General features: G+C 38.4%; 1 protein-coding gene across 1 annotated transcript in view; it reads right to left on the reverse strand.

The window, feature by feature from the left end:
- Nucleotides 1–16,550, reverse strand: part of ITGA2B (integrin subunit alpha 2b) — a 53,318-nt gene that overhangs the window by 18,971 nt on the left and 17,797 nt on the right. Inside the window, exons 9-17 of the mRNA XM_081344313.1 lie at nucleotides 11,179–11,222; nucleotides 10,340–10,399; nucleotides 9,614–9,666; nucleotides 6,847–7,058; nucleotides 5,230–5,412; nucleotides 4,451–4,496; nucleotides 2,943–3,035; nucleotides 1,389–1,444; nucleotides 218–369 (exon numbers count right to left, since the gene is read on the reverse strand). Of these exons, the coding sequence (XP_081200439.1) occupies nucleotides 218–369; nucleotides 1,389–1,444; nucleotides 2,943–3,035; nucleotides 4,451–4,496; nucleotides 5,230–5,412; nucleotides 6,847–7,058; nucleotides 9,614–9,666; nucleotides 10,340–10,399; nucleotides 11,179–11,222 (899 nt within the window). The remainder of the gene's footprint in view (nucleotides 1–217; nucleotides 370–1,388; nucleotides 1,445–2,942; nucleotides 3,036–4,450; nucleotides 4,497–5,229; nucleotides 5,413–6,846; nucleotides 7,059–9,613; nucleotides 9,667–10,339; nucleotides 10,400–11,178; nucleotides 11,223–16,550) is intronic.

Here is a 16,550-nt window from a genome sequence, read left to right on the forward strand (position 1 = left end):
GATTAAAAGTTCAAACATAAGAAGGTAGCCTTGGTAGCTCCCAAAGGAGAGAAGAGAAAATGCACTCAGCATTCTTCTTTGTTTCCCTGCAAATCTTGGGCTGCAACTTTCAAAGCTGAACATAATTTCCAAAGTAAAGAAGAACCTATTGCTCAACCATTCCTTACTATTTCAAACACATGCACACAGAAACAAAGACACACTTTGAGATACCTACCTGTAAGTAAGCCGTAACATTCTTACAGGTCAGGGGAAATTTTTTGGACAGTTTCAGTTGGAATATCTGGCTTGGTTGGTTGGTTTGCTGCAAGAAAACCCGCCTCCCCAATTTCTGCTTCATATGGTCCAGCTGTAACTCTGCATTTAATTCTAGCAGACGCAAGGAAACAAGCAGAAAACAACATGATAGTGATGATGATTAATAGACAAATCACAATCTGCAATATACATATTGATAACTAGAATACCAAATTCTTGTCTTCTATTGTACAAGAAAAGGCTTTTGAGTCAAACATCTGCAGTGTTCTTATAGTCCAGACTTATGTTCTTTATTAACACTATGTGAGAATTCAGAAAATTTAGGAATGTGTAACGGAAAAACTGTACACTCATATAGCAATGAAGACCACTATTCTCTAACTTGACAGCAATATTGTGCTGTGGAAAGTACCTCTTGGTGGATGCATGGGAAACATGAGTTAATAACTCATTTCTTACTTTCAGATACTTTCTCAAAGAAATCAGCAAAATACTTTTTGGACTAGTTAATTTCATTTCTGGCACAGCTGAGTTAAGAAAAAGAGATTCATCCTGATTTTTTCTTTCTGAAATGCTAGGCATGCTGATACATCAATAAATAGCCATGTTTTCATGTACATATTAAAAATAAATTCCAAAATTGTCTCATCATAGAAACAAAAACTGTGGCAATCAGGCAAAGCTGCACACATTTATTAGCTGTGTCAGGAGAACTAGTACTTAACTTTCTACAAATATTGAGAACTAATGAATCTTACTAATCCTGCATCATCAGAGACTCTGCATAATAAAAAAAATGTGTTGTGTGTTGCAATACTATCTCTACAGCAGTGTTTCTCAACCTTGGCAACTTTAAGATATGTGGGTTTCAATTGCCGGGAAATCCCCAATCAACCTGGTTGGCTGGGGAATTCTTGGATTTGACATCTACATACTTTAAAGTTGCTAAGCTGGAGAAACACTGTTGTAGGGTATTGCTTCCAAGTTTCTGAAAAATCTTTCACCTGGGACAACTCTGAAACCTCAGAATTCATACTGTCTGGATTTTTATCTCATCCCTCTTGATATCTATGTAAATAATCATGACCACAATGGCCTCTGTTCCTCCAAATTACTGATTCAACACTCACCAATTTCTGACGGAATGTTCTTTCCCAACATTCCTACACACATCTGGATGTTGAAGCTACATTGATAAGAAAAAAGAGAATGAGGCTCATTTCACAGATCAAATAGAGTATACCCAACTGGCAAATAAATAACCATAGAACCTGCTTTTCTCAATCCCACCTGTACAATTGCAAATCTTATTATACATTTAAGTTCATGAACTTTAAAGGTATTGGAGACTGAAGTGTTTTGTGCATGTAGAGAATGGGAATTTGACCTGAACAATAATTAGCAAAACAAATTTTATAACTACAATATACCAGAAAGGTGATTTGATTACAAGAAATATATTATAGATACAGGTAAAGTCTAGAGCATGTGCTTTGTACTTGGGAAGAAAGGCAGAAAAAAGTGATCTCAGATTAGCATCTTAGACACAGAACAGGCAAACTAATAAACAAAGAAGGAACACATAGTAAATCCTTTTTATTTCCCTCCCCACATATTCACATCTTTAATAGAAAGAAGGTAACTATAATCCAACAGTGGGACAGTGCCAAATGGCAAAGATTTCTGAAAACTCCAACTAGTTTTGTGTTTTTGATTATTCTGATTTATTGGTTAGACTTCATATCCTATGTTATTGTTGAAAGAAAAATCTTCATTAGGGTCCAGTTCAAGCTGGGAATAAACAAAATGGAGACTGCTTTAGAAAGATGGTTGTAATTTATTGAAGAATAGAGCCAAACAGAAACGTGGCTCTGGGAAAGCTAACCACATGGAGCAGAGAGTGGTGGGTTTTTATACCTTCTTGGACTTTTGTGTTTGGAGTTGTTCCTGTGGCATGAATTTGACCTGAGATTCAGTATGCCTTTCTGGTATTCTGATAGTAGTGGGCTAACCCTATTATGTCCCAAAGGTCATATACTGCTTCTCTGGGGCTTACTTCCTGTGTTGGATTTCTTGGGTGAGGGGTTTTTGATTCTAGAGATCTTTGTCTTTCTAATTTCATCAGCTTCCTGGCTCCAATCTTTCTGAAATGATTATGATATCTGCATTTCTACAGAGCTGGTTTCTGCTTGGGGGAGGGAGACTTGGGGCTATTAAGAAAAACTGGGCATGCTTTTCTGCCTTTTAAAGATCATTTGAGGAAATATAATATTCTGCTTTTTTAATATTTCCATCTCTGTGTGTGTGTGTGTGGGCGGGGAGAGCTGAGTTCCCACATTACCATTCTCCATTTCCCAGCATATTAGAGAATATCTTTTTTTAATGAATACATCTAACCAGCCTACTCACAGTTGGTGCCAGCTAGACATGCTGAATTATAATGATTATTATTCTTAGTCATTTTCTTACAGCTAGTTGGGAATTCTAGGAGTTGAGGTCCCACTATATCTGGAGAATACTAGTTAGGGAAAAGATGCCTCCAAAGAAATTAACCCTGTCACTCTTGATTTTCTACTTGGAAAGGAAATTCAGTGGGTAGGCTCAGGTGTTGAGCAAAGCACATAATTCATTTGACCATGGTTAATTATTTATAATAACATGGATGCACTCCCCACTATGCTTACCAGCTGGCCTGTGCTCCTGGACATGTTTTCATCTCTGAATCAAGGACATCAGGTATGGAAAGGTGGGCTTTGAGTATAATCATCGGCCGAGCTCTAAGGAAGACAAACATAACAGATGTGCATATGCAGCTGAGATAAATGCTGACTAAATGATCCTCTTATTCATCCTCAGTGGATGAGACAAAGGACTTTTCCAAAATTTCTAGTCATGGATACATGCTGATGGATGGGTAAAATTTCCCTACAATAAAATGTTCTGCCCTTAATTAGCTAATTCAACAGCATCCATGCCCTGTGCCAGCTTTCTCCAATTTCATGATCTTCTGTAGTGTCTCTCTACAGTTGATGGGAACAATAAATCAATCCATTAGAAGATACTGCATTAAAGAAAAAGTTCTAGAGTCAAGAGCTGCATCACATCACAGACCTTCCTCTCAGTAGAGCTACTTTGACTTTTCTCAGCCAAAGGGCTTCTGTATGAGTGGAGACAAGAACTGTAGAATTCCCATTGTATAAGGTTGGGGGATGCCAGCATATGCTTTTGTGAAGTTTGTCACTAAGTTATATGCAAAATTATAATGCAGTATAAAAAATTTGGGTGGCCTCTAACTAGTTCTAATCCTTAGTCATATGATTAACTTTTCACTTACCCAAGTATAGAGAATAGCTTTTATAGACTTGGTTTTAGTCAAAAGAAGTAATTATCCATTTCTGGGCACAAGATGGGAAAAAAGTGCTAAGAGATTTTCCAAGACATTCAGGTAATAGATCACTACTGCCTACAACTATTTGTTTGCTCAATGAGCTGACCTTCCATGATGACCAAACTTGTCAAAGTGTAAACCCAACAATTCTATTTGCAAAGTAAGAACAACAATCACCATAACTCTATAAGTTTTCCCTAGGAAACTGACCTATCTATAATTTAATTTAGAGTTTCCCATGGTAAAATTGTAGATTATTCATAATTTCGATGTCCCTAAAATCAATGGGATACAACAAAATCCTATATTGTAAATAATTCTATATTTGTAAATTTGGCTAAGCAAAAAAGTCAATATTAAATAAGATATTTTAGGTACCTATTTGCCTTTTCAATAGTTCCTTGATTTCTTTTTCTTCCTATACAATTTCATCCTCATGTATAAATTCACAGGCATTTGTTAAGTAAAAATGAAAAATAAAAAGAGGAAGAGATTATCACTCACCTCTTCCTTTCCATCCATAAAAGAAAAGGAGCATAGAATAAAACATGTCAAAATGAAGAGATTTTGGTATTTTCCAGACATTTTCTAGTCCCCACACTAAACCAATTGGTGCAAATTCCTTGCAACCCTTTCAGCACTAGTTTTCACAAGTATCCAATGTGTTTCACTAAAGAGTGGGGGCTCTTGAGAGAACATGTGATGGTTCTTAGAACAGAAAGATGATGTCACAAATTTCAGAAAAAAAGCACTGACAGGTACTTCAGATTATGAAGCCCAAAGGTATTGGCCACATTCACTCACCTGTAGACAGCCACCTTGTTGATCCTGAAAGCACCAACTAGCACATCTGGATGTGAAGAACAAGATAAAAAACAGGGCATTAAGGATGCAGCATTCCATCAGCCATCGTTCTGAGACTGAGTGGTACCCATTCCGCTGAAAAGAATAGCAGTCAATCTAAGCTTTCCTAGTAAAAAGCACAGGATTTTGCACATATTCATATCTTTGACTAATTAAAACATTTTTTTCACTCTACCTGTGGCCTAAATTAGTCTTTCCCTAACAAAGTTCTCCTACATTGGTCTGTTTTATGGTATCTAGTCTACAAGATCAAAAGTTATGCTAGTTTGGAATTATGGAAGTCATTCCCCTTGTTGTGACTGTGGTGCTGATATACAAACTATTAAACATATTGTGCAAGACTGCCCATGACATGCATTCTCCGATTCTTTAGAAGATCTACATGAAGCAAAACCAGACAGGATAGCTGGGTAACTGAACTGGACATCCAATTATGAGGCCACTGCTATACCTCCTGTAGATGTTTTGAATGTAATTATGTGGATTGTTTATATATGTTTACTTTTTTGTGATGTTTTCATCATATGTTAAATGATGTTGATGATGATGACAACGATGATGATGATGCTGGAAGTCATCATGATATGTATTTAAAAGGGCTGTGCTAGAGGAAAGCTGGTTTAGATAAAAACAAAACTCTTGGGAAACTTCAACATTGTTCTGCTTTGGCTCAAATAGATTATTAGGGGAACATATAACATAACAAAATATTGTATTACCAGGATAACCGTTAACATCTATGTCAGAGGCTCCACGGATGGCAAAGCCAAAACCAGCAGACTCAGAAAAGGGACTCTTGAGGATCTGGCTTGGAGATGCACTCAATCCTTCACTGTGCCCACGGTAGATATAAACCTGGCCACCTCCATCTTGGCCTGCAAAGGGTGCTCCTATAGCTATGTCTGTGGAAACAGAATACAATGGCAAATATAATGGGGAAACAAGGTGAAAAAGAAAAAGAAAAGGAGGGCAGGCAGAAGCAATACAAAGGGTATTTTCCAATGCTGAATTAAACTGATGTCCTTCAATCTTTAGGCAGAAAACTACTCTAGCATGAAACTTGGTACCCCCATTGTGAATCCCTATCCTGCCCCTATTACTTCTGCTCTGACTCATTGTCAAATGGTGCTGTTTTGATTATGAATATCCATAACTTTTGGTGCCCCTTTTCATACACTCATTTTGGTCATAACCCAAGTTAAATAAAGTGAAACTAATAACAGATTGGTGTAAAAAAATGTAGCCTAATCTTATTTTTACTCAGGATTTCCCTTTTCTTCTTTTCTTTTCTTTTTTCTTTTCTTTTCTTTTCTTTCCTTTCCAAAGCAGGCAATTAATACTTTCAGATTTCTCACTGTTCTGAAGAAGCAAAGAGGGACATCAACCTTCCACTAAGCCAGCAAAGACTATCAGGTTAAAGCATGTACAGAACAGCCAGCTGAGCAGCTGAGGGCATTGCACAATTCTGATATCTGACATTGTACAATTCTGATATTTCACTAGTGCATCCAGTGTGTCTAACTCTGAGACACAGCAGAACAGCAACAGATGGACTGGCCAGAGATCAAAAACCTCTCTGATCTCACTCACCAACTAAGTGGCAAAGCCTAGCAGGTTTTACACACTTGTAGCTGTTATTGGACACTCTAGTTTTAAGTTTTTTAACTCCAGCACAATGAATGATGCCTTAAGTCTGCCTCACCTAAGGGCTAAAGACTAGATGAAGACAAAATCATAAAGACATGACAAAACAACAACCACATTGCCAGGACAGTTTTTTGTATTTTGTTTCCATATTATTTGTAACAATAAATGAGTGTTTGTGCCATGGACAGGTGCAGATGGGTGATGACAAGACCATCTTCAAGCATTAGGAAGACAGAAGATTAAACTGAGTATCCTCCAAATTTAGGTTGTAAGAGACTAATAGATATGGATACTAATAGGGTGGTGAAAAGAAACTGCAGATGACTAAGGTTACTTTCAGGTAGATCTTTGAAAAGGTTCGCTGTAACAAAGAATGGAGCCTCTTTACAACCTCAAATGCATACTTATTACCATCTAAACTATTCTAAGACAGGGGCCAATGTTTGTTTGTTCATGTGTAAAATTTATAGGCTGCCCATCTTACCTCAAGGCAACTCTGGGCAATGTTTAAATATTTAAAACATCTATACTCAGTCATCCATAGGCATCTAGACTCAGCCACAATGAATCCTGGTTCGTGTGATGATACAATGGCCTCTCTTTCAACAGAGGGAGGTAACTGAGCAGAGATACAACACTGGGATTTACCAGATTTCTTTCTTCCTTATTTCTCATTCACTTCTTCTTACCAATGTAGCCATCCTGATCTATATCACCCAAAGGAGCAATAGCCATGCCAAAACGGCCATAGGTATCTGTGCCAGTCAACTTCTGCCAAGGAGTTCTGTAAGGGTGTGGGCTCTTCCGCTGTAGGTATAAATAAACTCTTCCCACTTCATAGAGTTTCCCATCTGAGTAGCGCTCCATGAAAAGGGGGGCACCCACTAAAATGTCATCTTTCCTGGGACACAGAAAAACAATCTGTAAGAGGTTATTCAGGATACAGTCTCCAGCTTAGCCAGAGCAAATACAGTATAACAATGGTAAGAGTAACCTGCCTAATACTGAGAACTTAAGTTACAGTGGATTTGCTGAAAATAAGACCTGGTCTTATATTTTTTTTGGCTCCAAAACAGGCACCAGATCTTACTTTCAGGGTGTGTGTGTGTGTGTGTGTGTGTGTTTCCACTCACATTGCAGCAGCGGCACCGACAGCCTCACCCAGCTGGCCCGCTTCTTCTGCAGCCGAAGGAGCAGCTTCAGCTCTGGCTTCCATTTCACAGTCAAAGGCCTTTCTGGAAGGCCTCTGCAGCCAGGAATCGAGCTATGGATTCAATTCAATCTGTAACTCGGTTCTCAGCTACACAGGCCTTACGGAAAGGCCTCTGACTGCAAAATGTAGGCTGGAGCTAAAGCTGCTCCTTCAGCTGCAGAAGAAGTGGGCCAGCTGGGTGAGGCTGTTGATGCTGCTGCCGCAAGGTGAGTGGACCAGCGAGGCAAGTGTCAATCCATGGGAGGCCTGGCTGCAATGGTAAAACTCCACCTCCGTCGCAGCTTGATTTTTAGGCATGCACTTCATCCCAAAACTAGAGCTTATTTTTAGGGTACTCCCTTTGGGGGTAGGTCTTACTTTTGGGGAAACACGGTAGTAGGAATAGGGTTCCTATTCCCTTTGCCAAAATTTCAACAATAGCTAGCTGACAACAGAGGGCAGCAGATTCCCAAAATGGGCACATGAATCTCTTTGGATGCAAAAGGAAACCCTAAAAGAAAAATGGAGGAAGCAAGCATTTGTAGCTGCACTTTAGGGACAAATTACAAAGAGCTGCATTCAGCGCTCCTCCAAATATCCACTCAGAGAGGTGCAGATAGCAGACCAGGACACAGAGAAAACAGGGACAATTTATGGTGGTTGCTAAGAATTTGAGTATAGCTTCAGGGCTTGAGCAGTAAATTCTATTTTATTCATGTAATCAAGAGGATTTTATGATTTAAATATTCTTCAAACCAAAACACTCCATATTCTCAAAAGTTTTTTTGTAAACAGATAACAAACACATTCCGTGGGTTGTTTTTCTAGTTTATCAGAATGTAGAAGCAATTGTTCAAAATGAAATGGTGGATGATTGGAACCTAAGGGATAGTTCAGAATGCCTGTGATATAATGGAAATAATTACTTCTCACCACATGAACCATTAAGATCAATATCCAAAATTATTTAGTTACCAAATTGACTATTTACGTTAAAAAGAAAGAATTTCAAAAGTTTAGGGCCTTTTGTTTCTATTCACAGCAGCAATCTTTTTTGGCTATGATTATCAAGTGGTGTCATGAAGGGCCTGATGGGTTGGGAGAAGACAATCTTCCCTAGACAGGAAATAATGGCACTGGCTGGAAACAAGGGCAACCAACTGAGGTGGTTAGAATTGGTAATGGGGACAGGAAACTCTATTTTGGTTATTCATCTGCTGCTTACAGCTAATCAAGCTGTAGAAGAAAAAGTGATTCGGATGGCTGTTCTCTTGCCTGTCCTTTATGATATGAAACTAAGTACATACGTAGTCCACATAGACCAGGACTTAACTGCTGTTGTAATCTAGAAAATTATCTTCATCTACTTTTGTTTTTCCTATTTCTTTCTTTTCCTTATCTTTGTTTTTTAAACACTTTTATTGTATTTACAAATTCTAACTTTAAGAAAAACCAATCTCTTCCCTTCTCATTACATTAAACCATAAATTGGCACAATTAACACAGCCTACCATTTAGTGTTGAATTCTAGTTGGCCCTCTTTTGAAGCATTTGAATAAAGCTTCTATTATGGCCATCCAGCACACTGGCTATTTAATAGGGTTGGTGATAGGAGTGAGATGTTTGGAGGGCATCAGACCAGGTTAATGTAAGGATTGCAACTCTTCAAAGACTTGGACAAAATTGGGATGAAGCAATGAAGAGCTAACTGACAAATCTCAACTCTTACCATTCGGCTCTGTTGTTGTACTCATGGGTTGAATGATAAACTTTGGGCTATGTGGTCTTATCTACCCTTTTTAGACAGCCGTAGGATCTGGCAGTAGGTTTCTTTTGGTGTTTATTTGAAAGTAGAAATAATAAATCAGCATCTATGATTATGTAGCTAACTCCTTGGCTATAATTTTAAAAAAAGTAATGAGAAAAATATAAAGGGTGGTGTCATCAGGCAGCATCAACTCTTGTTAGCTAGGCTTGCCCATATTCACCAAAGCATTAATACTTTGTGAGTTTGTCTAGGACCCCCATTATCTGTGAACCCTGGATTTCCACCCTAGTATCTAGTTCTAACACACTAATGCTTCTGAACCTACTCTTTGAGGTCTCAGCTTTAGAACAGTCTTTGTATTAAGCCTTCACAAAGTAGGATGATGAAGTCCCTAATTTCAGACCAAAGTTTTGCGAATTTAATAGCTGTGCACCCCTCAAGCTGCCTCAGATCCAATTAAAATTTAGACTACTTTGACCCCCTCCTTTGTTCTTACCCATCTCCATTGATATCAGCAACTGCCACTGTATGCCCAAAATATGATGCCACCTGCAAAAGGAAAGAGATGAAGACAAAAACATCCCGGGAACTTATGCAATTGATACAATCAGGGCTTTTTTCCTCATAGAACGCTCAGAACGGAGTTCCGGCACCTTTTTTGGATGGAACCTTGTAGGGTAGGCAAGGCGGGTTGTATGACATGTGTGAGTTCCGGCACCTTTTTCTTATTCAAAAAAAGCACTGGATACAATGATAGCTTGCCTTCCCATCAAACAAATTGCCACATGGGAATTACTTTCTGTTGGGAAGCACTGGCTTATTTCCAATTCTACTAGCCCAGTGACCTGGAAAATTTTAAGAGCCATGAGGAATAAGGACTCAGGTTTACTTATCCAGGAATCCCATTTGTATTTTTGGCTTTATGAAAAAGAAAAATGTTTACAATGAACCAAGTGAGTAGAACCAACATAGTGCAACATTTAAGCAATACCGGGGAAGCTGTATTTATTATCTAAATCTTCTAGTTATCCTCCACCCTGTCCAGCTGGGGAAAGAGTATAAGGAAGTCCTCCCACGCATCTTGCTTTTCAGATTGGATTACACAAGCAAGAATTCCCAGCTAGCATGCATTGCAAACATATTTGGAAGGAACCACTAGAACATTACTGATGGGTTAGAAAAAGCAAAGGAAACCATGCAAGTGAAAGATATTTTTTTTTACCTGCTCACTGAGGAGAGTCCAGAGAATGTGGAATTTATAAGTTCTGGTAAGAATTTCCACCTAAGATAAGAAATGGGGGCAAAGAATCAAGTAGATTAAAGAGATCCAGCTATTTTTGTTTTTCAAGAAACCAGAATATACAATATTTTCATGTCCATGAGTGTTCACTGAACACTATGAAAACCTGATATTGCTTGGCCAAAATTTCCACAGCTTTGTCTGTCAGTCATGCTGGCTTGGCAGATGGAAGCTGGAGTCCAAGAGGTTATTTAGCCTGACCATCAGAAAAGTTGCACGCATGCCCCAGAGGTAAGAAGCAGAACAAACAGAGGTCCTGATCAAGAGGGCATTTGGGGAATAAAAAACCCTATATTGTAAGGCTGACATTCCAAATGGACAAGCATCCCCTGTGCAACCATTCTCGACAAATCCCCCTAGAAAAATTCCAAACACACTCACTGGCCCCAAACAGGTGGAAACACTTGCTAAGTGACTATCACTGTTTCTTATGAATCAAGACTTGTTTCCAGTGTAGTGGAGGGAAAAAATAATAAGCTATTGCTCAATCCTAGAATAAATGCAATAGGGACATATACAAAACGCTTCTCTGCATATGTGGAAGGAGACCATAATCTGTGCTGTTGTTCAGACATGCAACCCAGTATCAAATCCAGTACATAAACTGAGCCTAAGGGGGTTCCCTAAAAAGGCTGCTATGTGTCCTTTTACATACAATAAATAAGCTGTTTTTGTTTGGATTCCACTTTTTTTCTGGAAGAGACTAAACAGGTGCACCACCCCTCCCTTTATAATTCTCCTGCTTTGTGTCTTGTACTCACCCCTCCTTGTGTCAGGCTCATGTTAGGAATGCCCACTACATATTCTGCAAAAAGAAGAATATATCAGTAGTTGCCAAACACTTGGCAGGCTAAGTTGTCCATGAGCTAGGCATAGAATTCATACTAAATCCTAGTGTCCTACTAAATTCCTGAGTATTTGGGTGGAGAGTACTAAGACTATAGAAGCTTAAACATCTTAATCAGATATTAAACAGATACTCCTGAAAACCTGGGCATTTTTGGCTACTGTTACTGAAGGAAACTGATGTGAACCCACAAATGGAATGTATAGCTAGAGGGATTTAAATTATGTAAAAGAAACAGACCAAATAAAAGAGGAGGTGGAGTTGCACTATATATAAGAAATAACTACCTCTCTACAGAAATAGAGCACAACAATGGTGAAAACTGTCTTGAATTCATTTGGGTCAATATAAAAGGTGAAAAAATGACATTGCCATAGGTGTATACTATAGGCCACAGAGGAAATAGATGAACTTTTTCCTAGTCAGTTAGCTAAGGTACGTAGGAAGCATTTCACAATAGTAATGGGGGACTTTAACTATCCTGACATCAACTGGGAGATACACTCTGCACCAAGTGGAAGATCAAACAGGTTCCTGACAAACCTAGCAGGCAACCTTGTCTCCCAAAGGGTAGAAACTATGGGATCAGCCATATTGGACTTAATCCTCACTAACAGAAGTGAAATGATAGAAGGTGTTGAAGCCACAGGAACCTTGGGGTAGAGTGATCATGCAATATGGAATTGCAACATTATGCAAGCACAAGCAATAGAACAAAGTCAAACTAGACTCTTGGATTTTAAGAGAACTAATTTCAATAAACTTGGAGAGAGCTTGGGTAGGATTCAATGGATGAGAGTCTTCAAGGGGAAAACAACCCAAAAAGCTTTGGAAACTTTGAAAAGTGAGATTATTAAAGTCCAATCTAACATAATACCAATGAAGAAGAAAAATAACAGCTCTCAAAGGAAACCAGCATGGCTGTATAAAGAATTCTCTGATAAATTGAAAGACAAAAAGGACAAAGATAAAAAGTGGAAGGACGGCACATAACTGAGACAGAATATCAGCAAATAGCCCGAGCTTGCAAAAGTGTGGAAAGCTAAGGCTCAAAATTGCAAGCTAAGGCTTGCAACAAAAGTCAAAAATAACAAAAAAAACCCCTTCTTTCAACATGTAAAAACCAAGGAAAAAGTCAAGGAAAAGATTAGTCCATTAATGGGAGAAAGTAGTAAGAAAGTAACAAGCAACAGGGAGAAAGCAGAACTACTTAACTTGTTTTTTGCATCCATCTTTACACAAAAGGAAAAAACAGCCCAACCTATCAAAAACAGTACTGTAAAAAACAGATTAGAAACACGTTAAAATAGGCAAGAAAATGGTAAGTGAGCACCTCTCCACGCTAGACGAGTTCAGATCATTAGGACCAGATGGATTACACTCAAGGTTCTGAAGGAACTGGTAGATGTGATCTCAGAACCACTAAGCTATATCTTTCAAAGTTCCTGGAGCACTGGGGGACTACCAGAGGACTGGAAAATTGCTGATGTAGTTCCCATCTTCAAAAAAGGGAAGAAAAATTGATCCAGGAAACTACAGACCGATCAGCCTGACTTCAATACCTGGGAAGATTCAGGAAAAGATAATCAAGCAACAAATCAGTGAACACATAAAGGCAAACAAAGTCATTACCAAAAGCCAACATGGGTTTCTCAAAACAGATCAAGCCAGACAAAACTTATAGCATTCTTTGACCAGGTGACAAAATTAGTGGAACAGAGGAATGCTGTGGATATAATTTACTTGGACTTCAGTAAGACACTTGATAAAGTAGACCACAACCTACTACTTGATAAGATAGAAAAATGTGAGTTAGACAACATCACTACCAGATGGATTCATAACTGGCTGACCAACTGTATTCAACGTGTAATCCTCAACGGAACAGCATCTACATGGAGGAAAGTATGCAGTGGGGTACCCCGAGGCCTTGTTTTAGGCCCAGTACTCTTCAACATCTTCATCAATGATTTGGTTGAGGGGATAGATGGGGAACTCATCAAATTTGCAGATGACACCAAGCTGGCAGGAATAGTGAACACTTCAGAAGATAAGGTTAAGATACAGAAGGATCTTGTCAGACTTGAACATTGGGCGCTATCTAACAAAATGAAATTCAACTGTGAAAAAGTAAGGTTCTAAATGTAGACAAGAAAAACTAAATGCACAGGTACAGTATAGGTGGTACCTTGCTCAATAGTAGTAACTGTGAGAGGGATCTCAGAATCCTAGTGGACAATCATTTAAATATGAGCCAGCAGTGTGCTGCAGCTGCCCAAAAAGCCAACACAGTTTTAGGCTGCATTACAAGAGGGACAGAATCAAGGTCATGTGTTAATATCACTTTATAATGCCTTGGTAAGATCACAGTTGGAATACTGAATTCAGTTTTGGTCGCCATTGTTAAGGAATTTATTGTGCAGAGGTCTCCTTGTGCTACCAAAGAGTTGCACAGACAAGGAAGGGCACTGAGAGCAGTAAAAGTCACACACAGAAATACACTGAGTTCTAAAAGCAAAAAGTATTTTACTTTGAGGTGGTGTAAAAACAAAAATGCACAGTCAAAAAATAAACAGTCCAAGGTCATAAACAATAGCAACAGTCCAAACTACAAAGTCTTCTTACCGGTCCAGAGGTCAATACACAGTTCAGCTTACAACAGTAGTAAACCAACAGCAGAGCAAAAACAGTAATAGTAGAGATCAGTGAATTCAGAGAGAGAGAGAAGCTACGTTCCTAGCTTCCTCTTATGGCCATGAGAACACTTACACACCCATTGGCCAATTAACAACTTAAAGTCATAGCATTATGGTTAATATATTTTCAACCCAACATTGTAGGCTAACACCATATGCCTAACATTCTCCCCTTTGGGTAGAATAATATATAACTCTTACAATCTTATGCACATTCTTTCACAATTAGCATTGTGTTTCACAGCACTTTGTACCTTTGTAAAATGGTCTGCAATATTTACATCAGATGAACAATACTCTAGCTGTATTAAATTATCTTTGACACATTGTCTGACATTTAAATAACGAAGATCAGTATGTTTAGATCTTGTTCTTACTGCAGCATTATTAGCCATCTTTATCGCAGCTTGATTGTCCTCATACACAATAAATGGATCATTTACATTTAAACCCATATCTAACAATAATTGTTTGTACACTAGCAGTTCTGTACATAACACTGATAGACATGAAAATTCAGCCTCCATTGTAGATAAGCTTATGTGTTTTTGTCTAATAGACTTCCATCCAATCAAAGAATCACCCAACATTACAGCCAACCCTGAGGTAGATTTACGACTGTTTGTATCAGAGGCAAAACTCGCATCTGCATATGCAGTAAGGATTAACTCACGATTTGGCTCTAGATATAACGAGTAGTGAATAGTCTGCTTCAAATACCTTAATACTCGTTTAGCTGATTGCCAGTGTCTAACAGTTGGATTATTGTTGTACCTAGCTAATTGATTTACACAGTAAGAAATATCAGGTCTAGTCCAATTACTCAGATACATAAGACTTCCTATCAAAGATTGGTACATAGTCTTATCAAATACAGGACTCTCAACATTAGTGTCCTTAAAATCCATAGCCATCGGAGTTTTAGCTGGTTTACACATTTCCATATTGTATCTCTTTAATAACTGAGATATTTTACTGGCTTGTGACACCTTAAAACCCCTATTTGTTTTCACAATATCTAACCCCAAATAGTGGCTAATTTCTCCAAGATTTCTAATTGTGAATTTATTTTGCAATCTTGAAATGATAGTTTGTGCTTCTAACTCAGTTTTTGTTATTATTGCAATATCATCTGTGAATAATAAGAGAAAAGATAATGCTCCGTTGTGTTCTCTTCTAAACAAACAAGGATCAGCATTACTGGCTACAAAACCTAATGCACTTAACTCATTAACTATACATTTGTTCCACTCATAGCCTGATTGTTTCAATCCATAGAGGCTTTTCTTTAATTCCCAACAATCATGGTCTCTATCACTGGTCAATCCTGGTGGTATTCTTAAATAAATAGTATGTTGCAATGGAGCATGTAGATATGCAGTTTCAACATCTACATGGTTAACCATATATTGGTTTTTAGCCGCCCATACTAAAGCTGCTCTTAAAGTAGTTGCCCTTAGACTGGGTGCAAACACTTCGTCATAATCCTCAGTAGTTTGGGCAAAACCTTGTGCAACCAAACGTGCCTTATGGGTTACGGTCCCATCTGCTCCCTTCTTTATTTTATATATCCATTTGCAACCTATAGCTTGCTCACCAGGTGGCAGTTTAGCTTTCTGATAAACCTTAAGATTCTGCAAAGACTTCAACTCCCTGTTCATTGCAGCTTTCCATGATGCTTGTTCTTTTTCAGGATACATCCTGATCTCATCATAGTTAGATGGCTCTACACTAACTTGACATACTATACTAGCTTCATAGCGATCAGGTGGATGTCTGATACGCATTGAACGCCAAGGAATTACAGGGCTTTGAATTTCTGTCTCCTTTCCTTCCTCTGATTCATCTATTATCTCCCCTATCTCCTCTTCATCTTTTATATTTACAGGAGATGTATTATCATTACTAGTTACGTTATCAGAGGAGTCCTCAAACACTAGAGGATCAGTATTAACAGTTACTTGCTCTAACCTATCCCAACCAACGTGCTCAAGGAATTTTGCACTAGCACTGTTATATACATTAGTTGTGCCTCGTTCCCAGAAACGATAGGATCTATGGTTAGCTTCGTAACCTACGAAGTATAATTGCCTAGCCCTATGTTGGCCTTTACTCCTGAGTTGTGCAGGAATGTGGACCCAAGCTGGGGTGCCAAATGTGTGCAGGTAATCAAGGTTTGGTCTTCTACCATGCCATATTGTATATGGTATTTTACCAGTAGAAGTATTAACAACTAAATTCAGAACATGGTTTGCACATTTTGCTGCTTCCCCCCACAGTCTATCTGTTAAGCCTGAATCTCTTAACATGGTTCTCATCATGGCTTGTAATGTTTGTCCACGTCTCTCAACAAATGCATTATGTTGAGGCCTATAAGGGGCTGAACGTTTATGCTCAATGCCAGCTGATTGTAGCATATCAACAAAACGCTTGTTTGTAAATTCAGTACCATTATCAGTAATTATGCACTGAACCTTTCTCTTTGTTTTTCTCTCCACGAACTTCAGCCAGTTTGCAAATTGTTCGAAAGTGTCTGCCTTTGACTTAAGCAGATAACAAAAACCATAACGAGAGTAGTGGTCCAATATAC

This window comes from Vipera berus (assembly GCF_964194415.1).
Source record: "Vipera berus genome assembly, chromosome: Z".
Classification (NCBI taxonomy): domain Eukaryota; kingdom Metazoa; phylum Chordata; class Lepidosauria; order Squamata; family Viperidae; genus Vipera; species Vipera berus.